Source organism: Aristolochia californica, unplaced genomic scaffold, assembly GCF_029961685.1.
Source record: "Aristolochia californica isolate CCGP_79_NKW_82.1479 unplaced genomic scaffold, dmAriCali1.0.hap1 SCAF_1, whole genome shotgun sequence".
Taxonomy (NCBI): domain Eukaryota; kingdom Viridiplantae; phylum Streptophyta; class Magnoliopsida; order Piperales; family Aristolochiaceae; genus Aristolochia; species Aristolochia californica.
The window spans coordinates 56,602,521-56,627,227 of record NW_027181770.1 but is presented as its reverse complement, the minus strand read 5'-3'; the positions used below and the strand labels follow the sequence as shown (position 1 = coordinate 56,627,227).

At 36.2% G+C, this 24,707-nt stretch overlaps 3 protein-coding genes across 3 annotated transcripts; all 3 read right to left on the bottom strand.

Annotated features, from left to right (window-relative positions):
• Positions 1-4,307: 4,307 nt before the first annotated feature.
• On the bottom strand, positions 4,308-10,026 carry LOC137962443 (uncharacterized). Its single transcript, XM_068809314.1, has 2 exons — positions 9,450-10,026; positions 4,308-5,778 (listed from the first exon to the last, which is right to left on the bottom strand). Exons 1-2 carry the CDS (start codon positions 9,686-9,688, stop codon positions 4,398-4,400), a joined length of 1,620 nt encoding a protein of 539 aa, XP_068665415.1. The 5' UTR covers positions 9,689-10,026; the 3' UTR covers positions 4,308-4,397.
• Positions 10,027-15,602: 5,576 nt separating this feature from the next.
• Positions 15,603-20,018, bottom strand: LOC137962434 (15-cis-zeta-carotene isomerase, chloroplastic). Its single transcript, XM_068809302.1, has 4 exons — positions 19,478-20,018; positions 17,837-17,983; positions 17,437-17,646; positions 15,603-16,182 (listed from the first exon to the last, which is right to left on the bottom strand). Exons 1-4 carry the CDS (start codon positions 19,901-19,903, stop codon positions 15,847-15,849), a joined length of 1,119 nt encoding a protein of 372 aa, XP_068665403.1. The 5' UTR covers positions 19,904-20,018; the 3' UTR covers positions 15,603-15,846.
• A 216-nt stretch (positions 20,019-20,234) lies between these two features.
• LOC137962430 (pentatricopeptide repeat-containing protein At2g13600-like) lies at positions 20,235-23,898 on the bottom strand. The gene is made up of 2 exons (XM_068809287.1): positions 23,820-23,898; positions 20,235-23,192 (listed from the first exon to the last, which is right to left on the bottom strand). Exon 2 carries the CDS (start codon positions 23,142-23,144, stop codon positions 20,403-20,405), a length of 2,742 nt encoding a protein of 913 aa, XP_068665388.1. The 5' UTR covers positions 23,145-23,192; positions 23,820-23,898; the 3' UTR covers positions 20,235-20,402.
• Positions 23,899-24,707: the final 809 nt, after the last annotated feature.

Genomic DNA, 24,707 nt, shown 5'->3' with positions numbered 1-24,707 from the left:
GCAAAACTGGTTTTGTATGGAAGTTGATCAAATATAATGTTGAATCAAAGATGGTTTTTTAATCAATTGGCCACACATTTAACAAAAACTAACTATCTATTCAATCAAGATTTGGAACAAGTAATGAAATTCTTAGGTCGACGAAGGAAACTATCAAACTTGACTTTCTTTTGAGTTTTGGAGATGACACAAATTCTCTGAATCTTGACTTTCTTTTGAGTTTTGGAGATGACACAAATTCTCTGAATCGAGTGTGAGAGGTTAGGAGGCTTCCAGTTTGGGGTGAATTTTGGTTAAATAGAAAGCTCTCAAATGTTTAAGAAAAAAAAATAGTCGATATGGCTAGTCATTTGACAAAAATAGGTCAATCTAAGTCCAATCATTTTGAAAAAATATGCATTAAATCTAATTTTTACTGTTGAACACAATGGTAAGCCACTTATAAATTTCGGAGACCTACAACTCTCAAATATGGGCTTGAAAGAAAGACAAATTGAATTTACTAGATGTGGTCAACTCCTTGCATTTTATACTAAGAACTTGCTCGATTAAAAAAAAAGTAATCAAAATTTACTATTTCTAGTAGTCAACATTTTTTTGCCTTCAGTTCTTATTGAAGTGGTCGACTCCTTTATATTTTGCAGTGAGAGTTCTTATTTCTAGTAGTTGACCCCTATTTAAATAGTCATCTCCTTTGTATGCAACCGACTCTGTTTAGATTTTATACTTCCAAGTTTTTCATTTTTCCTTCTGAAGTGGTAGGTTCTTGTGTATGTGATCGATTCCTTTTATCCAAATTATCGATTTTTCCTTTTTTGTTACAAAAAAAATAAACTAATATTGCATGGTTAAACCATTTAGGTTTGTTATTGTCAAAATTAGGGCAGGGATCTTGCGACCTCGCTCTAACATTATCTCCAATTTCTTTGTTATGATGAAAAATACTCATTAAGAATTTAATTACAATGGCATGATGCATTTCGGCACGTGGGGTTAATTTAAATTTTGCTGTATTTTTTTCTGTATTTATTTATTTTTCTTTTCTTTGCTTGCTATGCTGTTTTGGCCGAACGTAAATCTGGATCTGAATCCTGACCTAGATTCTGGTCCAGACCCAGATTTTGGTCTGGATGCTGGATTCTGGTCCGGATCTAGATCCGGTTCTAGAGTTGGATTCGGTCTCGGATCTAGATTTAGATTTGGATTGTGGTTCAGATCCGATTACTTTTCCTAAACCAGAAATACTGCAACCACTCTTTCTCTTCGATGTTGTATTTTCTTATGTAGCCATTTAGTAATCATATTTTTCAAGTATAATCAAATTTTAGTGCAAAAGGCATCTAAGTTGGTGATAATAATAAAATAAATAAATAATGTTATTAAAATTATATAAAATATATATATAATTTTTTTTTATAAAAAGTGCCCCTCCATTCATGTCTATTAAGGAGTAAAGGGGAGAAGAGCCTTATGTGGGAGTACGACCTTCCCATGCCCTCATCTTTATTGTCAATGCCTGGAGACAAATTTAGCTTAAAAACTCGGATTTAAGGAGAAAATGAAACTCATACACATTAATGCCTAGAGAGATAAAAGAAAAGAAAACAGGGGGGAAATGAGAGATTTTTGGAAGAACTTACCTTTGGTACTTCTGATATCACTATCTCTGAAAAATATAGCTTATAATCACAAACGATTTGTTTTTCAAAAACTAGACTCAAAGAGCTTTAATTTGATATCTAATTTGACATAAAAATATTTTTTATTGAATCTTTTATAACCTTTTGATTCTCTTCTTTTTGTAGTTTGACCTTTGTTGACTCCAATGAGAATATCTCACTAAATATAGATAAGATTTACATGAATTTTTCTCCTTCTGAAACTATATTTCGATACCTTTTATCTAAATATAATGTTTTCATTAAATATAACTTTTTAAGAGAAAGAATCTGATAGATTTTGGATTACGATTGAGAATTGTTTTGATAAGGTAGAAAATAGAATTATATATATTTATTTTGATATATAAATATAAAGTATTGTTCTTAATGGCTTAAAACGGCTCGAAAAGTTAAGTTTTCTGCTATTGTTGGAACCGCTCTTGTAGTTTGATCTTTGCTGCTTCAAATATCGATTTCTCTTTGTAGAAAACTCTGATTAGCAAAATTCTTTTTGCTTTGAAATTAGAGTCAAAGATCTTTCCTTCTATATACCATTTACAATATAAAAATCTTAGTATAGAGGTGAAAATACTAAGAAAACAATGGGTATTGGGATAAGAAAGAAAGAAAAAAGATGGAATACGAACCTAAAAATGACGGGTAATGGGACAAGAAAGAAAGAAAAAGATGGAATACGAACCTAAAAACGATAGGTACCGGGACAAGAAAGAAAGAAAAAAGATGGAATATGAACTTAAACTACTAGAGATGATAGATCAGAAAATGATCACATTATCTCTGTGTGTTGACCGAATCAACTCACATAACCCGCTTTGATACCATGTTAAATTTCTAGAAAAGAGAAAAACTTCACTGACATAATGTAATTTTAGTCATGAACTTCTATTTATAATAGAGGAAAGTAGTAGAGTCCAATTATAATTAAACTACCCTTATATTAATTACACCCAAAGTTAAGCACTAAAAGATAAGTCCTAGAACAATTAAAAAATTGAACATAAATAAAATACTAACATAACTAAAACACATTTTAACTGAAACTATTCTATGAGACCTCCTTCCATAATAATTATGGCTCAGTAAGATTTTTTGTTGTGAGAGTCATGTGAGACTCTTTCATACATGCTCTTCAATACCGCGAATAAATATATTAGATTAATATGTGGATAAAAAATATTGATATGCACTTAATATAACTTAGTATGTAGATGTCTTAAAAGCAAAACCCAATTGGTACCTATCCTTTTCGTAAATAAAAAATGGGCTAGATTGGATCTAAAAAATTCAATTTCGACCCGATCCATAAATAGTATATTTTTATTATGATTTATAATTAATATATCCCTTTGTTGGCATCATATAAATTGGATTTTATAGATTTGTATATAAGTATCCTTTGGCTTTTTAGAAAATGGGATGAATGTCAAGGTATGGAAATACTTGGGGAGTGGATTAATAACCTAAATTTGGGCTATGAATCACTTAGTGTTTTATTTTGGATGATTGATTGTTTGTGCTTTGCTTGCTCATTAAGTTTATTTAATAGGGTGGATAAGTAAAAAAATTCATATGTGATTACTAGATTAGCTAAGTAAAGATAAAACTTGATAACATTTAAGCCCTCAATATACCGGTTAAAGAAAAAAATAGTCTTTATATATAGGATAACTAATATATATAGGGCTGATCCAATATGAAAAGTCATTTGATACCAAATAAGCGAAATGGTTATCTCAGCCATTGATAACCATTGATCATGATCGAACGACTAAGATAACCGTTTCGCACCAAATAACTTTTCGTATTGAATCAGCCGTATATAAATACATTGATTTGTCGCACATTGAATTCATATTAAGTTCAAAATCAAACCCATGGGGGCAAGTGTGATATACCGGAGATGCGCATACGAGAAATTCTGTATACATTTGTTATGCCATGGAATACTCAGTTGCATTTCTACTTTACTGTTCACAGCAGGTTTGTCCATACTGTTCATACAGCTCTGTGCATAGGCTACTTGTATCGGATGTTAAAGGGGAACATTCAAAACCAGAGACAATTCAGGTCATATTTCAACTATTTGTCTGAGTTATTCTTTTTCTCAAGTCAAACTTGAAACAGCCTGAAATGTATCAGAATTAAGACCCAATACAAAGATCCTCACCTCTAATTAAGACTCCAGAGGTTTAGAGTTGCTGCCCTCGCCCTATTGTTTGCTTGATACTGAGCCAAAGGAAACTTTTATGGGAAGAAACTTTGCCATTTTCAGATCGAAGTGGACAAAAGAATTAGTATATTACTGGGTTTGCACCAATATAACAAACACAGAAATATGCAGATACAAACATGGGATACATTTGAGAACTTGTATAATAGCAGCATAAACCAACTTCCAATATGAAAAAATTGATGGACCCAATAAACAGGAAGTAGTCACAACTTCTAACCTTAAATCGGATAAAAACAGGTGACCTCTGACATACCACCAGCCTGTATTTGGATATAGAAAACCTATATCAGAAGCAAAAAAAAAAAAAAAAAAAACGGGGCACCTTTTCTCAGACAGTCTAATACTATATCTTGGTAAATTTTCTTATTCGCCTGACCATTCTGCACAATTAATTAGAAATTTTTGAGTGGCATAAATATCACTGAATCCATGCAAATGCAAACGCCAGCAATGAAAAGGCACTTCCAAGCACAAAAGATTCATTAAAAGTTCCATCTAGGAGACAATTGAGCAACGTTTGCCTGAGGTCTTGGCAGGTGCTGTTCTGAGTTGTTTCGCTTTTTCATGATAGAAGAGACTGTAGGGCTGAAGTAATCATGGCTCCTAGTTCTTTGCGAGGCTCCTGGCTGTGAATACACTTTTCTTTCTTGGATTAGGCTTCTTTGTTTTTCCAATGCACTCCAACGGGCAGCGGAACTTCTATAAGAAGGTCCCCATCTGTAATAATTTACACAACTCTGGCTCCTCCCCACCTGATAAAACTTTGCCTCTTTTGGACTTGGACAATTTCTACTCTCCATTGTTTCTGCAGAATACATTGTTTCTCCTTCACTACTATAGTCGTGATGAAACCCATTCTTCCCCTGTGAGACATCTACAGGAGAACTAGATTGGACTTCACTGTGATCCACACTAGAAGAGTCAGCTGGCACTATAACAGGATTCAAAGGGCTTGCTCTTTCAACAGTGTTGTCCCCAGAACGATTGTTGGATCCAGTTTTTTCAACAATGTTTTCATCAGAACTTGGGAGCAACTGTCTAATGGGCAGCGGAAGGACAATGGCCTTGGGAACCCTAGCAGGAAAGTTAATGTCCAGAAGCTGAGCTGCCTGGTTGTTTTCCTTCTTCCTTACTGGACATGCAGTTAGCCTTGGGGACTCAAAGATCTCTGGAGTTGGAATTCCCTGTTCATGCGAAGAACGCAGCTCAGAAGTAGGGTGGTTTCCCTCTTCACAGACATGTGCAGAAAGAGTTTTAGGTCTTGACATTCTTTGTGATGAAGTGTTATCTTCATTTTCACCTTCTGCTAGCTTAAATACCCTTCGTTGAGTGAAGGAAGCAGAGGAATAGTCACTCTTTTGCCCACTGGACATTAGCCGCATTATTGGCAATTTGGGTCTGCTAAACTCATCCAAGCTGCCTTCCCAATGCTGACTCAACCAGTCACAGATAATGGGGATGGGGATGCCAAATTGCATCTGAATATCTTTCTTCCATGATGATGATGATGATGATGAAGCTGAAGATGATTTAACAGTTGGAGATGAAGCAAGCTTCATGGGATCACAAACCATGAAGGCAAGATTACCTTGGGCATCAAAGCCTGCAGACCCCGCACTCCAAGTAACTCCATCTGTTGACAATTTGATGAGATTATCAGTTGCAATAACCACTTTCCCCTCACCAACTGTTAGTTCTTGTTTGTCTGTGTGACCTAAAATGTAGACTACACTCCCTAGATCCAGACTTGGATTAGAGCAGGTTTTCAAGTAATGGGGCTGGTGAGGCTGAGAGGACGAGTCGCCGTCCAAGGCATCAAAACCAACTATTGTGAGATCAAGGACAGAGCTGGTAATGAAGAACCTGCAAACAGAAGGAAGAAAATTAATCCTTAAAATCTCTGGAAACCTATTTCTGACAAAAGCTTACATCAATAAGCAGGTTCTTCATGGTTTCCTCATCCAACTTCCCTGTATGAAACTTTTTTAGGATGATTAGTTGAAATGTCCATGCAGACCCAGTTTTCTTTAGATGCTCAGGAGCATGACATCTAGTTAATAACATCTGCCACATCGGACCCATAAAAATTCCAAAAACAGTGTATTCTTAGTCATTTATACAACCGGCGTCCGTAGCGTATTCTTAGTCAGAACAATGGTGATTTGTTTGGCAAGATTTGATGCCTAAAACTGAAAGAAAAAGTCAATCATCTCTTATTACAGTTGAAAAAGCGGTTGATTCCAAATTGGTTTCCCATTCTCAAGTACTCTTAGGCTAGAGGATCATTCACAGAATCTTCCTGGACAAATAATCAACTTACTGGATTTCCATGCCCGACCTCATTGGTTTAGTAGCCTAAGACACTTTTCTGCAGTCTTCATTACATGGTATGTATATAGAGTTCAACAAAGAAACAGTTCCACTTGGAAACAAAAAAGAGTCAATTGAATCAGTTATTACATGAATAAAAAAGATGAGATGTCAGACTGACTGCAACACAAAGTCCATAAAGCTGTTTGACCTTGCATTTTTCAACTACATTGGGAGGGACATAAAAAGCCAGTATTGTCCTAAAAAGCCAATAGAAATGAGAAATAGAAATGTACATGTCATCATCAATGCTAACCAGGTTATACCAATGGGACACTGACTACAACTTTATGTACAACATGAAAGAAGAAAACCTATACCTTCTTGAACTTTCGCATGAAAGGTTTTAGTGTTCGTGGGTTGAGACAACTATTTGACCCAGTGGATTAAAAAAGTTAACTCAATAACCAAGTCGCCCTTCAAAATCATGAGCTTAGCAACCTTGGGAAGTCTGGTGCAACTGTTGAGGGTGTTACCATGCAACTATCTTGACCGTGCTCTCCTTCAAAATTTAGCTTTGTCTAGATCATAATAGGAATAATTCACAGCAGGCCTTTTGGGCCAAGCTTAAGAGTAATTACCATATAGTTCTATAAGTTCTTTCAAAAAAATGTAGTTCTATAAGTGAGTTAAATTAGAGAAAAAGCTTAAAGTAAATGAATGTGTATTTTCTTCACTACTCCATTTTCAAATGCTACACCATATGATTGCTTACAGAAAACTGATTTAGCTAGCTACTGAAAAGAAAAAAAACTCTTGAAGAAATTGAAGCTTGACTATATCTTCACTTTTCACCAACAGGAAACCATGAAACAAGAGAGAAAAGAATGATCCAACAATTTATGCAAGTTTTGTTCCCTAGATAAACAGCAGGTTCATCCACCACATCCTTCACAATCTTCCAAGAATGACAGAAGTCAAAGAAGATGAGTCACCAAGCACCGACATGGCCATATACATTTAATAATACTGATGGAGAGACATTTCCTGTAATTATGGCAGTGCTTCATTAACAGAAACAAACAACCAAAAACAGAGTTTTTTTTTTTTTTTGGAAAAGCAATAGGGAAGAAAAAGTAATAGATTTATAAGTGGAAAACATGCTTAAATTAAAAATTCCGCTTCATAGGCAAGAACCTTATAATTTGGTTTCACATAGTAAATTGCTAGAATCACAAAGGCAACTAGTGGCATGACATCATATTAAACTGGTGCACTGTATCATAAATCTGACATCTTCATATTTTAACAAGTTTTCATGTCTTACTCTGAAGGTTCAAGAAGTTGAAAACATGAGAAGCATATCTATAGTCCATCTGTAGTCCAGTCACTTAAAAAGCATATAATAAATTGCTAGAATCACAAAGGCAACTAGTAGCATGACATCATATTAAACTGGAGCACTGTATCATAAATCTGACGTCTACATATTTTAACAAGTTTTCAAGTCTTACTCTGAAGGTGCAAGAAGTTGAAAACATGAGAAGCATATCTGTAGTCCATCCGTAGTCCGGTCACTTAAAAAGTATATCTCCTTCCAATAAAGAAAGTAGGCCAAGTTCATATTACCTCGCTAAAGATTTTTTGGATTCTACAGGTTTAAAAAGACTGACTTACCACAAGTATAGTTATTTCTGGGGATTGGATGCTTCAAAAACCCTATTAAGCTTTCAAGAAAAAAGCCCTATTAACATGGCTAATAATTGGATCTCCACTGGTCAGCCAGGGTTCTATTTTGACAACTGAAAGTATAAAACAAGAGCAAAGTAACACATTAGACTGGCTTGCCATTTGCCTGCAGATACTAAGAGGTCTTCTTTTTGAGCTTTGTACACCAATAACGTATAAGTCCAATGCTATTACCTGACTTTCTCCATGCAGATAAATCTTTTACCTTTGACACAACTACTACCAGCATAGTTAGTTCCACATTGTTATGCTGTTTAAAATTTCCCACTACCAACTTATAGATTTCCATATCTGATTTTGTCTCCGAGTTCGCAATGCCAATGCTAATTTTTACACAGTAAAACCTCTAATGGTAAGCGATCACTAGAAATGTCAGAGACGAAAGCCTATGCCCCTAGATACCATAATAACTTAAAATAAGTGACTGACCAACAAGATATAACAAAAGCGACTCACTACTGTCAAGGTACATTGGAGTACTTCAGACTCTACTTCTACCTTTAACACACATTTTCACAACTGCTGAGTACAAAACCCACCACTGCCACTGCCACTGCCACTGCCAGTCATCAAATTCACATATTTCACAAACAATCACTAGCTAAAAATCTAGTGACCATTGACATACCTTGTGTGCCAGGATTTTTTAGCCTATCACCATTAAAAAATGTTACTATTGCTCTGAAATAGAACGTTTCAAAAAGCATACCTGTAAATAGAGACTACCAATTGTGTTCCTTACATGGTATTTTTTTTAATTGAACATATTAATACTCAAATGAAAGGTTTTGAGGATTGAAATTATTCAGTCTTTTCAAGCAAGAGCTCCAATTTAACAAATCCAAAATGATACCAATCTATCCTATTTTTCTTTTCATTTTAAATATTTACTGGCAAAAGAAAGCATTTATAACTTGGTCATAGCACCAGTCAAATTATGGTTTAACACAGAACAAATTGTTAAAATCCGACAAGAAGCACACTTTCCAGCAGATCTATTATTTCCAAGCACAGAACATGGGAGTAGATATAACTGATACCATCACTACAGCAAACTCAACTATCATTTTGACCAATGAAATTAAAATTTAGATTTTAAACAAAAATCAAATATACAAGTAAAGGATCACAAGACATGAGCAAAATTGTCATACAAACCAAAAACCGAATAGCAAATAAAAACACAAGTAACACTCACTAACAGATCTGATAATTTTACTCAAAAGAAGATAATCACTTCGAAACGACAGAACGAATAACACCACTCGTGCAACTGAATCAACCAACGAACTGGTTCCTTGCTGCTCACACCTCACACCGTATCCGAAGTAAAATATCAGAAAAAAAAAAAAAAAAAAATTGAAGCAACAAAGAAAAGTTAAACATAGACCGATTTGACAAAACGTGAACCTCATTTTGGAAAAATCGAGTAAAGAAGGCATGAAACAGAAGTTAAAACCAATCCCTTCCCTGACCTGTGTGGAACGAGACTTGCGGCACCGAAATCCTGCAAGCGGATATCTGCGGTCTCAGCAGCGGACACGGAGGGAAGATTGGCATGAGTAGTAAGCAACAGGTTCCTATGGATCAGAAAACCAGTGCCACCACCAACTCTGGCCATTGCAGTACCTTTGCTGCAGAAAATACTGCCCTTAATCTTCTCGGAGCGGCCACCACCGGAGCAGAAACACCATGTCTCCCCAAAAACCCTCATTTTTTCGGCTACTAATTCAAGATCTCAAATTCCCAGAACGGCGCATTTTTCTAACATAGAAGAAATCGGAAGAAACACGCGCAAACAAACCGAAAAGCGGTGTTCCTTTTCCTTTCTCCCGAGTGTGATCACTTGAATACTTCAGTCAGTGTGTATAGTATACGTTGCTTCAGTGAGTTTCGGTTACGGAAGAGGAATTTAATACAGAGAGAGAAGGAAGATGCTCACGAAATGCGCAAAGCATCATTTAGCATGCATTTACATTGAGCGCAAAAGAGAGAAAGAAAGCAGGAAGAAGCAGAAGAGGAGTAGGAGGAGCAAAGGTAGTTAAAACTGGTTTTACCATGATGTCTTCGGATTCGGATAAAAAGAGGACAAAATGATTTCTGGAAAGAGACGGCCGACGGGAAGAAGGAAAGAAGGACCGCCGAATGCCAGCTTTTTTCCATTTTCTTTTTTAAAAATTGGTATTTCCCCCAATAACCGCACAGCGTGAGCGAGAAGTCGTTAGCCGTCGATCTCGCTCGATCGTCAAACCAAAAAAGTCAACTTTCCGGGAGAGTTGAGGTCAAAAACGTAATTCCATCCCCGCCCACTTCTGCGCGTCGGAGCCTCCACCCGCCACCGGTTCGGATAGCTGTAGCTATTGAAATGAATGGATTGGCAGGCTGGTAAAAAGGCATCGTAGGAGAAGAAGGTTTGGTGGGGAGTGATTGCTCATTGAAAATTCTGTACACAGCTCAGTTTAGTTAATTCTCCACTCGTAATCGCTCTTTGATTACTGAAACAAGCTTTCTTCCCACCCACGTTCGTGCCTTCTCTACGACTTCCTTTCAAGTCAACGTGCAATGGATTTCAATCAAAGTTGACGATTTATCTCCCCTCCTTCCTGGCGAAGCTGTCTTTCGTTCTAGCCGCCTCTGCGCGCAGGGAAAAGCACTAGGTTTTCTTGAATCATTTCATTCTTTTTCGTTTTATTCGTAGAAACGTCGGATCAACATCTGTTGATTACCAGTCTTTTTGTTATTTTTTACAGTATTATGTGGTTATGGCAGGAGAAAGATTTGGTTCTCTTCTCTTGAGTTCTCTTGTTGCCCATTCTTCTTGAAACGAGGTCAAGAGTCAAGAAGGTGGGAAATCTGGTTTGGGAGAAGAAAGGTCGCGTGGGACGATGACAGAGTATGAAAAATTTCCATCGAATAGAGGTTTTCTTTCTTTTTGTTTGATACTAGAGGAGTCGACTTCATGGCAAAGGATTTGAAGAAAAGATTCAACTCCTGCTGATTTCAGATACTGTTTCAAGAAGGATTCCACTTCCTCTTTGACTAAAGCTTGTTTTCAACCTCAGTTTACAAGGTTTCTAATAGATATGAGAATCTTTGTTCCTAATGAACAAGGTGGTGTTTACCTTTCCTCTACCGAAATCATTCTCTAATAGAAAGAGACTTAATCTATCATGCAAGGTCTTTTTGAGTTTATAGACATAGTTTGGTTTGGATGAGTCCTCAAAACCTAAAGGTTGAGCTACATATACTTCTTTTTTTATGAATTCTTTTTAGAATGTTTATTTTACATCCATTTGGTAGAGTTTAAATTTTTGAAAGCATGCAAATGTAAGTAGCATCTTCATAGCTTCTAACCTTGCCACTGGAACAAATGTTTCATCATAATCTATACCCTCTTCTTGAGAATTGAGCCGCTAATCTAGCCTTACTTCTTATTACTTTTCCTTGCTCATCTAGTTTGTTTCTAAATGCCCACTTTGTTCCAATTGCATTTGTCCTTCGGGTAGAGACACCAATTCCCATACATTACTCTTAGTGATTTGATTTAGTTCTTCTTGCATTCCATCAATCCAATATAAATCTTTTAGAGCTTCTTTAATGTCCTTGGGCTCTACCTCGAAAATAAAAGTTAGTTTGATTTCCTTTTCAACTTGACTTCTAGTTGAGTATAGGGTTACTAAGATCTCCTGTGATGAGTTCTCTAGGATGATCAAATTTTAACTTGCAAGCAGTCAGAAACTCATGATTTTCTTCTTCCTATATGTGTGGTTGAAATGAATTAAGAGATTCATTAAGATGTACATTTTCTTCTCTTGTATTTTCTTCTATTGTTGGTGTGGTCCCTTTTGAGTGGGTATGAACTTAGTCTTTTTCTTTTGCCAAATGTGTCGATCTTGTCCCTTTCTCTTTTTGTACCAACAATCAATATTTGTAATACCTTTCTTACCACGATAAATGCAGCCGATAACATAAGTTTTCTAGAAAGATCTTCCCTTTTTCTTACTTGCAAGACACCTTCTTGACTTATTGACTGGCTAAGGTGTTAAGTTTATTATTTGGTATGCAACATATGTCGAAGACTTCAACTATGTTAGGTTTAACAAAGTAGTCTTTTAAGTTTTCTAGACTAGTATTTCCATTCTAGCCTAGACCTTCTTTACCTTTTGTAACTCTTTGAGATTGGATCAATGTATCCAACCTAGCATGATTCAAGGAGAAAAATAGACTTTAAACAGTCTCTATCTCTTTCTAAGGATGCATACTTGGTTTTTAAAGCCTCATGCCCCTTAATTCACACACAAGCATCATGTAATTTTTCATTAGGTAACTCTTCCTTCTCATTGCATAGTTTAACTAGCTCTTTATGCTTATCACTCAATGAGTGTAGCCTAGTAAGTCCATCACCGTGAATAGTATTTATGTTATCTTTCCAAGTTTTTCTACATTTTATAGCATAGTCATTTTTTTACTCTTGACTAGCAAATGTTCACATTGTTCGATAAGTTTTTCTATACTACATTCATCATTTTCTAGTTCAGAGCAAACTCTTCTTCCAGTGCCATGAGGGCCAAGTTGACAACTTCTCCCTCTAGGGTTTTATTCTCTAAACTGAAGAGTGCTTCATCCTATGTTTTAGCTCTCAAGGCTTTTTTTCTTGAAAGATTTTGTTTCCTTCTTCATTCGGCAATCAGCAATGAAGTGACTTTTGCTTATATATTAGCATTTACTGTTGTTTTTCTAATTTGTGTGTCCTCCTTTTTACCTTATCCTTTTCATAGACCTTGAAAATCTTTTGAATTTCTTGAGATGCAAAGCTATTTCATCATCCAAATTAGTTTCATGCTCACAATCATTAGTTCAATTAACCAAAAAACATTTGATACCTTCTTTTGTTTCTCATCTTCTTTTTCAAGTTCTTTTAATCTCATTTCATAAGGAAAAAGATTACCCATAAGTTCATCAAGTGTTAACTTATTGTCTTTGTTTCATTGATGATTATTACCTTTGGCATCCATTCATTGCGACACTCCTAAAAAATTGTCAACTTTTTGTTTATCAGTGAAGATGGTGTCCAACAGAGCTAGTTTGCTTAGAATGTCATTAAATCATTTGCTCTTATTTTATATTGTCTCTCCTACCTTTATTTTAAAGTTTTCATACTCATTTATGAGTGTGTTGATCTTTGCTTCTTTTACTTGAGTTGTCCTTTCCTGGGTCACTTCAATCTTATGTAGGAGGATTCAATCTTAGATTTAAAATTCCAAGCTCTAGAAATTACTAAATATGACAAGGAACAAATCAAGTTGTTGTTAAGGCTAGAAATAACTTGGGTATTTATAAGACAAAATCCAAGTTGAAAAAACTAATTGTTGCTTAAAGTCAGTCAGGCTCCTAGCTCTAGTAAAAAATCAGTGAAAAATAATCCAAAAATTATAAAAAATACTTTAATATATTCTACTAGTGGCGTTTATCATTTTGGTAGGCCAGTTACAAAATTTAAGACCTACAACAACTAAAGTTATGGCATTTGAAAGTCTTAGATTTTCATATTTACAGCATGGGGTCAAATCCTTTGACTAGGGTTAAGTCTTTGTGCATCAACAACTCTTTTGGAGGTTGAATCTTTTGTCTGACTGGAATCCTATGACTTTTGTCACTTATAAGGATTCCTTTTTATAAGGGTTGAATCCTTCATGTTTAGAATGTTCAACTTGGGTCGAATCCAATTGATGTAGTCGACTCTTATACACTAATCTTTCCTACAGGGTCAACTCCTTAAATGGTTCAAAACTTATTGCATTCAGGTTCAACTCCTTGTTGCTTGCTACTGGGCACATGGGATCAACTCCTTCTCCATGGGGTTGACTCCTTTTTTTGTGTTTTAGCATGAGTTTGATTTGAAATTCTTTTTTTTTTTTGGACTCATCTCTTTGCTTCTCCCTTAATTTGATTCAACTCCTTTTTTCCAACAATTTTCAATAATAACTTTTCAATTTCTTTTTCATGACTTCTTAGGTTGTGCTTCCTTTGCTTTTGTGAGGTGACTATTATTAAATTTTTGAATTTTGTTGGCTTCTACTTGCATATTTGCTAGATTCCTTTGATATAGAGTTAACTCCTTTTTACATTCTTTTTAGCAGAAAACCAATTGGTTCATACTCAAAAGCAAAGTAATCAAATTTTCATGTTTTTTATCATAAAAATCATGGGTACTAAGAGGAATGTTTGAGCTTCTTTATTCCTCAAAGGGGAGAGGGGAGAGGGGAGGGGAGAAAATCTTTCTTCCGCCATCTAAATATTTATTAGTGATATATTTCATCAACAAATAATTTTTATAATAAAAAATAAAAAATTATTGGTGAAACATTTTGATGGCAAATAATTCTTTTAAAATTTATAAATAATTTCTATATTTAATATTTTCATAAAATTCTATCATTGAAAATTTTCAAGAACTATAGACGAAAATATTTATTTGATAAACAATTTTGAATTTGGCCACTCTCTCTTGCCACCAAACACTTATTTATTGGCAGCAAAATTAGTTTCTCTATGATTATCTATTAATAATTGGTTATTATCGGTAAGATTTCTTTAAAAAATCGTCGAGAATAATCGTAGGGATGACAACTGAATGTTTTGGTGATCGTAATTATCTATTGTTGGTGGGTTATTATGACAAAATTTCTTGACAAAAAACACTGAAAATAATTTTAATAAAAAATTATATATTTTCTTGGTAATTTTTTGCCAATAAATATAAATTTTTATAGTAAAATCAAATTTTTACAGGCTGCCTAGGTTCTCTATTACGGGGACCAACTATCCCCCAAGCTATCTACACATCTTATGTGCGTCGGTCATCTTCCTCGACGCCCCATGTCCCCTTCGTTGCTCTGCCAGGATGGGAGACCAATTGCCGATCCTCACCTCCTAATTTTTTAGGGTAGAAATGTTTACTCCTGGACTGGACACGGGGCCTGGGGCCAGTTTCGATCCTTCGTCCTCGTTTAATACCCTATCATTGGAGGTCACAGTTTGTTCGGCCATTTGGGTATATTTATTGCAGTGACAGCAAAGTTGCAGTCAATGCCGGTTGAAAATTCTCTCTTGTTTTCAGTCTCTTCGTCTCCTCCATCTTTATGGCATTTCAGCTGTCAATTCTACACAATCATAAAGTCGTCAATTTATAAACCTCCGCAGCTTTGACGCCATGATCAACCCATCTTTTAGCTCCTCCTCCAATCCTGCAGAGACATCGCCATTAATTTTTCTAAAGCTTTTCTTCCATAAAGTGACGAAGCTTCTGTGTTTCTAAGAAAAAAGAAACTGTCCATTCTGCCGGATTTATATCTGGTGTAGGGTTTAGGGTTTAGGGTTCTGAATGCTTTGTGTTTGGCTGGAAAGCAAAGCTGTCCTCTTTGGAGACACATTAACTTTCTACTCTCACACCATAGGTAGTAGTGACTACTTTTACCTAGGAAAGTGAGGGACCATGGGCAATGTGTAAGTGTCTATTTTACCAGTTTACATGATTTTTTGGGTATTATTTATTAAATAGAATGAAAATAAAAAAAATTCTTACCCACTTAAGCATTCAAATAATTTTGAAGACATATCCACTAAAAACTTTGAGCTTCAGTCTTATAGTAACATAGAAGACATTGTTTCAGTTTGCAGTTTATTCCCTTTCAAACCACCCTTTTCTAAACAAAGACCATGTTGTCATCTCCTTTGTTCCATTAATTTCATAGTGATTTTCTGTTCAGAATAAGCTAAGAGTTCACATGAATAGACATCAATACATTTTATGTATGATACATGTCCCAAAAATGCAAGTGGACTTATGAATCCATGCATATAAGGCCTCTATTACCAGTGGAGGCCAAAACTACCTGCCTGCATAAGGGGATGAGCCAAATATATACCGAGGGTCATGGCTGTGATTGTAAGGTAGGGTAGTCGAATAAATTCCTTGTAGTAATCCTTGGGAAGTGTTTGACGACCATCAAGGATTGCAGCAAAGGGAATGACACTAGTCCTACTCTTCACAAGTTCAAAAGCTTTGCCATACCGAAATGCCAACCTTCGATCTCCATTCCAAACACCAAAAAGATGGTGCCCAATTAAGCCAATTGAAGCTGCTACTGCCACTGAATTTCCAATCCAGAGGGTGTGTGCCAAGCACCAGATCACCTGCCCAACCATCTAAATGAAAGAACAAAAAACTGAATAAGATGCCTAGATAAATGACAGCATATATTTGTCATCCAGAACATATGGTAATGGTTGTTCCATTCACAGCTCCCTAGATAATGGAAAAGTTCCCTCTAAATACTTTCAGACACAAGCTTTCCTCTGACCATCCATTTTGGCAAAAACTGGGTGATCAGGATCATTAGACTAGGGAGAAATGGAATTGTAATCTGCCCATGCAGGTTAATAAGATCAACAGTGTATCCAAAAGCTGTTGATCCTTGCTTAGGCTGCATTTGGGGCATCTCTTCATAGAAGGCTTATTGAGAAAGTATCTATCAAAGAGTTCTTTTCCGTATCTATTTTGAAAGAGTCCATAACATGAAAAAGGTCATGTATTAGGTTTCATTATAACCATGGTTTTCTGATTCACCGGTGAGTCAACCCAACAGGCGGGTCCCCTAATTCAGATCCATACTAAGACACCATTTCCCAATTCAGATTTTGGATAGGGACCAGACTCAACCCTTTTACAGTGGGAAAGCCCTCCTCACTTGGGCCAAGTCCAGCTATTGGACCTATGAGTCCAGGTCTGACTTGGAAATTTGGAAGCCCGAGTTAGTTCCCGATTCCAAGTCTGAAAATGATGGTTATAACTATACAAATTTTAAAGGTAACTACTAAAAAAATTTTATCTGTATTTTAAATCTTATAATAAAATAATTATAGTAGATTAAGACATATTAAAGGTAAATTACTAAAATACCATTTTATACCTTAAGTTTTATAGCAAAATAAATATAATAGATTGCACAACCATTTTAAAGGCTAGACAATGGGCCCACCAATTTAAAGGATTAGTCGATCTCATGTCACATATATAGACCCATATTAGGTAGTGCATTTTGTGTATGATTTGTTATGTGAGTCCCACATAAAAGGTATGCTCCTTATTAAAAGTGAGTTTTTTACTATGCTAACCGGTTATATGGAGTATATGTATGAAATATTGTAGTATTATTATAAGGGCATATTTTTCAAACAAATTTGTACTTTCACCTATTTCTTAAAAAAAAAAATCTCGTTTTTGGAGAAGCTTTATTTTGTAACTTCACCAAATAGGTGGTTTTCTCCTCTTTAGAAGATAAACTCTTTTAAAGAGGGAGCTAACCAAAAAAAAACTTTTGAACACTAGAAGCACCTCCTTGATTGAAAGAGTTCCATTTCAGCTTCAAAGAGATGCTTAATACTGGAAAGATACTATACCTGTGGGTGCCGAGTGATTCTCATAATCCCTGTTTCCCAAAGATGCATCTTTGGTTTATCGACTGCTGCTACCTCCAACAGATTAAAGGTTGATGGATAGAGAAAAAAGAAGGAGATGAAGGACAGGAGCCACACAAGTTGATGTAATCCAGGAACACTCTGAACTTGCCACAACTGTGTACCATCATACCGATGGTTGATGAAATACACCTGAGATGGACCACCTCAGATAAGTCAAACCCATCAGCAGAAAGTAATACAACAGAAGAAGAAAAGAAACGATAGTGATGAGAAAAATAGTCTATGGAGAGAAGTCATTCAGATTGATTGTCAGTTTAGTAGAGAAAATAATCAAAAGGTCCAACTCAACTAAGAAATGCGCGCATTAAGAGCTACTCACAATGGTACTGAATACTAATGGAAGAGAAATCCCGGCAAACACAACTCTATATGCCCTCTCTCCTATGAGTTTCTCTCCAGAATCTCTGAGACTCGCCAAACCACTGTGGACAGTGGCAAATATGAGAAAAAGAACAAACATCACAACCTGCAGAGACAAATACAAGGGTCATATATTCCGGTATTCTAGTCAAGATATGTTTATTTCAGTACTAGCATACAAAAATAAAAAATAAAAAGATGTGTGATTTCAGTACTAGCATTTAACCTAATGGGAAAATAATAATCCAGCACTATCTATCCAAAAAATAGACGTTCCATGTGTCCATGTTTTGACGACACTATTCTGATTGAGAACACCAATATTTTTATAGTCATATAGACAAAACACAAGAAGATGTACAACTTTCAGAGAGCATGTAAATATTTTGTTAGTCAAAGTTGATTGTTTGGGTCAATTTGCAGAACTTCTACTAAATGTTTAATCAAATCACTGGTATGGGACCAAATTCAGTCATGAGGTGTACTTTCTAACCATAACTGTGACCAGTACTTGGTCATTTCATAACTATGCCAGCTGTAAGACAGTTTGCTTCATGGTCAGAAAAATGTAAGAACGCCTATGAGATAGCTATGGTAAAACAGGCAGGCAAATTTTGTACAGTCAAACAACAAGTTCCTCACTAACACGTTTTTCAATATAAAGGACCTCAACGCCCTGAATAAAGTCCAGCCAAGATAAGGGAAGGTAGCTCTAGTTGCTACTTATTGGGAATATTTAGGTAATGATGCAACCAAAAGATTTGAAGTTACAAAGATGTCACCACCATGAAATTACAGTATGCATTCTCTACCAAGTGTGGTAGGCTGACTTTGAGCTGCTACTCTGTAGTTGAAGTGCCTGCTGGCTAAGCACAAAGAACAATTAACAGCCTCACAGTCTGTAACAAAAAAAAAAAAAAAATTTCGACAGGATCTTTTATTCTTTATTGAAGAAATGAACCGGCTTCTCCTTATATTGCATGGTTGAAAGGACATCCTCTCTTCCCAGCATGGATGCCTTTTTGTCCACCCTTGGCGTGCAATAACTTGCAGACCTGGGGCTCTTGAAACTACAGCTTTGGATGAAATGATCTTGTCAGTTTTATAAGAAATAACTAGTAAGGTCTCCATCTGCTTCTCAAGTTCCTACTTTCCTCGTCTTCATAAGTAATAACAGCGTTTGAGTATCCCCCAGATGAAGAACTTGCCTTGAAGATAGATGACCTTTGTATTTAAAGTCAAAAACTGTTAGTACCGTAGTATGGCATCCTATGATCACGAACTATCTCATCGGCAAGTAAAAGATTTTGATACCCATTTCTCATTACCAAGAAATGCAACAATTCACGCTCTGTTATCTGGAACCTCAATAATTTAAAAAAAAAAATCCATATTTAAAGCAAGAATGACAGTTTAGTCCATTTTTTTCCAGCTGATTTTTTTGGGTTCTCTATGCAATAGGTATCTGCTTTCATACTGGGGCTGCTACAGAAAAACAGACGTCAAAATGTTCATTGAAAAGAAACAATAAAATTTCATTCGTGTATGCTTAAAGAGTAAGAGAAACAAAAAATTTACAAAATTTAAAAAAAGAAATTACCTCTTTTCTTTCTGACAAACCGGCTACGGCATCCACAAAAGCGCTCCCATAACCGGTGGAAGGTTCGATCCAGAGAACATCGAGTGCAAAAAGCACGGCTCCCAGAATTCCCGTAAAATAAATCCAAGACAAAATCTTTTGATCTCTAAAATCAAAGGCAGCTGAATCTTCTCCCACGGTCGGCACTTCATCAGAAGCATAACTGTCCTCCTTTTCTCCAACGGATGTACCGGCAAAGCGCCTCCCAAAAAATCGACGGGGATACTGGGAAATGGTGAGGTTTCCGAACAAAGGTTTTTCATAGAGACGACCTTTAAGAGATTCTGGAAGGGCAAGGATTGGAGATGCTAAGCGAACGCTAGGAGCTTTCCGGATGTTATTGGAGAAAGAGAAAGAGAATTTAGAGGGAAGAAGAGACGACGCCATGAACTGTTAAGGAGAGTACTGAGCTTCCTTCTCAGCTCTGATGAGTGTTAAGCGGGAAGTTCGTCATTCTTCACCTCAGAGTTCCAGAGAATATTAAAGGGTGAGATGCGTTGGGTGGGAGTTAGGCCGGTTTTGGACGTTAGAGCCAGATGAGAGGGGGATCTTATCCGTCGTGCATTTTGTAATTTATTTATTTGCTGGCGGTGTCAATTTTAATTTATTTACTGGGGGGGTAAGAGTAATTTTGAGTAAATTTTTATTTATGAGTTGAATAAAAATCCATTATGAGGATTTATGAGTGATAAATAGATCTACATGGCCTCCCCATAATTCTCTTATACAAATAAAAGAAATGGATAAAAGCCCACTCTTATAACATCTATGCACAGACAAATATTCCAGAAGTGCTTGTTGGGGGTTCTATACACGCTTTGAAAACCATTTTTGCAGGTGCTGTGAAAGACCAGAGCCAATCATACTCTTCCAATTGTTGCACAATTCACCAATAATCCCTACAAGAGCAGCATCCTCCCCTGAAGTGATGAAAACGATTTGCATCCCTTACAATCAAATCTCTCGACAAGACGAGAGAGATGAATTTCATCACCATATGACAATCAGCACAGATGCGAAGGTTCTTAATGATGCTGATTGGCTTCCAAGAAGGCAAGCTCATCAAACCAAAAGCAACAGCCAACTTCTCACTATGATAACGCTCGAGTCCAGAACTTGTCTTGTTAACATAACCTTTTTCAGTTATCTTTTTAATAACCTCATCCAACATAGTGTATACTTCTTTGATTCGTGGATGGTTTGCTTCATCAACAGTGAAAACATGTACTCTACTATCCACTTCTATCCAACTACAACCAGGGTTTTTACGAATTCCTCTCTCTTTCATCACTTTCCTCACTTTTGCCTCAACATCTGTTTTACCTGCTTCTGCATATATATTGGCTAGTAAGACATAGCTTCCAGAATCACTTGGATCCAACTCAATCAAGCGTTTCATGGCACACTCTGCAAGCTCAATGTTTTTATGGATTCGGCAGGCACCAAGTAAAGCACCCCAAACACCAGCTCCAGGTTCACTAGGCATTTCATCAATCATCATTTTAGCCTCAGAAAGCAATCCAGCCCGACTGAGAAGATCCACCATGCAAGCAAAATGTTCAGATCGTGGGGAAATATTATGATCTTTCATCATTGAATTAAAATAATATTTCCCTTCTGAGACAAGTCCTGAATGGCTACAACCTGATAGAACACCAATAAAGCTTATATAGTCAGGTTGAGTACCAGTACTCAATAATCCCTCAAAGATCTCAATTGCCTTCTTCCCTTTGCCATTCTGGCCATAGCCAGTGATCATTGCATTCCAAGAAACCAAATCCTTGTCAGTAATAGAATGAAAAATATCATGCGCTTCTTCAACCCTTCCACATTTTGAATACATGGTAACCATTGCATTAGCCACTGAAACATCAATATTGAGCCCCTCCTTCACAATATGAGCCACAATTTGGTTTCCAAGATTCAAAGCTGCCACCTCACCACATGCACTGAGCAATGTTGCAAAGGTAATCCAATCAGGATTCACATTGTCTTCTTTAAGCATCGCCATATACATCTTGAGACCTTCTTCCACATGCCCATGTTGTATGTAAGCAGCTAACATACAATTCCAAGCAACAATATTTCGTTGAGGCATCTCCTTAAATACAATATGTGCATTATCAACATCACCAATTTGGGAATAAGCAGTCATAATAGTTGTCCATGAAATTATGTCTCTAACAGGCATCTTTGAAAAAAGAAGTTTAGCTATCTCAACGCTTCCACATTTTGTGTACATAGTGAGCAGAGCATTTGCCACAGGAACTAATGAATCATATCCATTTTTTATTGTATAAGCATGAAACTGAACTCCAAGACCCAAGTCCTTTTTACTTGAGCAAGCTCCCAAAACAGAAGCAAGAGTGAACTGATCGACAACAACAGAAGCCAGTCTCATTTGATTAAACAACAATAATGCTTCTCCCTCAAACCCTAGTTTAGCAAATCCAGTGATTAAAGAAGTCCATGAAACAGCATTGCGATCTGGTAAGTAATTGAAAATCCTTGTGGCAGATTCTAGATAGCCACATTTTGCATACATGTCTATTAGAGCAGTTCCAACAAACACATCAGAGCTAAACCAAGATCGCACTATGCGAGCTTGAAGATGCTTCCCCCAATCCAGATCAAGAAGGCTTGCACAAGCACACAGTACACTAGCATAAGTCATGGAATTAGGTATGACACCCTGATTCTCCATCTCCATAAACATATAGATAGCATGCTTTCCACACCCATGTTGTGATAAGATTGATATTATGGTGTTCCAGGAAACAATATCCTTCTCTGGCATGCGTCTAAACAGTTTGAGTGCAGCCTCCACTCCATACGATTTTGAACAGCCTAAAATCATACTGTTCCAACAGAAGAGGCTTGGAGCCACCATCCGTTCAAATATCAGACTAGCCAAATCCACAGCTTCACATTTAATGTACAAATCCAGAATGGAAGTTTCAATATAGGGGTCCCACTCATAATCAAATTTCATTAACAATCCGTGTAACTGAAAACCCAATGCAAGATTTTTCAGACTGGCACAAGCCTTCATACCGATTGAAAAAGACAGTGGATCCAGATTACAGTCCCCATCTCTACGCATAGAAATAAAAATATGTAAAGCCTCTTCACTCATCTCATTTTGGAAATATGCATTCATCATAGTGTTCCAAGAAACTGAGTCTCTCTTTGGCATTTCATCAAAAGCCTGTCGTGCTCTGCCCAACTGCCCTAAGTTGGCTAACCCAGTGATTAAATTGTTCCAAGAAAAAACATTAGGACTTCTGATTTCATGAAAAACTTGAAGAGTGTCTCCAATGGAACCACAACTTGAGTACATATCTAAAAGATGGTTTTGTAGGAAAACTGAAGAATCTAAACCAACTGAGACTAAACGGGCATGGATTTTTTGGGCATCCACCATTGACTGCAGAGCTTTGCAGGTCTTCATAGCTTGGGCAAACATTGAGGAGAGGGTCATGTACGAAGTTCCATCTATTGCAGGCTTGCAGAGAGCATTCGTATTTTCCATTGGTAGGATGTTGGCATCTATGTGAAAGAGGCAACAAGGGAAAAGTAGGCAGAAGGAAGATGAGGGTCTTAAAGGCCGCCATGAAAGACTGAACATGAAAAACCCAATGTTCTAGAGAAGTTTCATCTCACTGCTTTCTAAATCCTGACAGGTAGAACAAAAGTAAATAAAAGCTAAAAGATTCAGAAAGCATGAAAAACTCTTACGAAGCAGCTCTTCTCTTAATTTAAAGCATACCATGACTGTAACATGATGAAACACCTTTCCCGTCATTTGTGTGTGAAGGGAACATGATTTTGTTGATTATCAAATAAATATATTAAATGTAAGTTAATCTAAAATAAACAACGGTCTCCATTTTTAAGACCTCATTATATAGATTATGATAATACTTAAATGAAAAAAAAAGGAAAAAAAGACTTGCATATCATTTAGACAAAAGCATAACAAAGAGAGGAAGAAGCTATCCAGCTCCATTACCATATTCAACCGATTCTTACAAATACTAATTAAAATTAAGCAAGACTATGATAACCATTCAAATTTCATAATCACTAAATAGAATTAATTTCGAGTACTCATTATGATTCAAATGAGACCAACAATCGACCAAAACTAAAAATGAAAACTAAATGCATAAAGTAACCATGTGTATAAGGAGAAATGATGCCAGAAAACGTGCCTGGAATGGAATAAACCATTGATGAAAATGCATTCAAAACAGGGAAAGCAGGAAAGGTAGGGTAGTGACTCCTTTGTTCTAACACTCACAGTTCAGCAGTTTAAGTTAGGTTTGCCCCTGTAGTGAAGAACCATAGATTCACTACCATTCTCGCTGAGTAAAGGTATTCATAACAAAATTGCAAATAAAAAAGGTGACACCATCAATTTGAAGTTACAGGAGAATGGAATCATGATCCAACCCCAGCTTTTGCCCTCAGAGAAGATAGCACCTTATAGCTTCCCCTAGAATATTAAAACGAAGGGGAATTATGGATCTCTACGTCTGATATCTCTGTAGTCTAGGTACTTGAAAAAGTCATCTAATCACAAGAAATGCAAGATAAAAGAAATATAACCACAAAAGGATTTATAGTAGTTCACAACCCACACTCGAGTTGCTTTGTTTGAACTTAATAGTTAAATTCATTAACATCTACAATTAAATGACCTATAGGCTATAAGGTCAAATTACAAGAATTGCCCATACTTCGGACTTACAACAACAAACAAGGCACATTAGCTAGACCCACAAAGAGATTTTTAACTGCAACTCATAAACATAGTTAAATTCACTAACATCTACAATCAAATGACCTATAGGCTATAAGGTCAAATTACAAGAATTGCCCATACTTCGGACTTACAACAACAAACAAGGCACATTAGCTAGACCCACAAAGAGATTTTTAACTACAACTCAACTCATAAACATAGTTAAATTCACTAACATCTACAATCAAATGACCTATAGGCTATAAGGTCAAATTACAAGAATTGCCCATACTTCGAACTTACAACAACAAACAAGGCACATTAGTTAGACCCACAAAGAGATTTTTAACTACAACTCAACTCATAAACATAATTTAAGTCAGGGAATCACTATTGTGCCTTTTAGAACATTTATTTTACAACAATTGTATCAACAAACAAATA

Coding starts and splice junctions, on each gene's coding strand:
- LOC137962434 (XM_068809302.1), bottom strand. CDS start 19,903: ATGGCGTCGTCTCTTCTTCCCTCTAAATTCTCTTTCTCTTTCTCCAAT. Junction 17,984..19,477: donor GTTTGTCAGAAAGAAAAGAG/GTAATTTCTTTT, acceptor TTGTCTCTGCAG/GTTGTGATGTTTGTTCTTTT. Junction 17,647..17,836: donor CATTAGTATTCAGTACCATT/GTGAGTAGCTCT, acceptor GGTCCATCTCAG/GTGTATTTCATCAACCATCG.
- LOC137962443 (XM_068809314.1), bottom strand. CDS start 9,688: ATGAGGGTTTTTGGGGAGACATGGTGTTTCTGCTCCGGTGGTGGCCGC. Junction 5,779..9,449: donor GCAAGTCTCGTTCCACACAG/GTCAGGGAAGGG, acceptor TTCTGTTTGCAG/GTTCTTCATTACCAGCTCTG.
- LOC137962430 (XM_068809287.1), bottom strand. CDS start 23,144: ATGTTCAGTCTTTCATGGCGGCCTTTAAGACCCTCATCTTCCTTCTGC.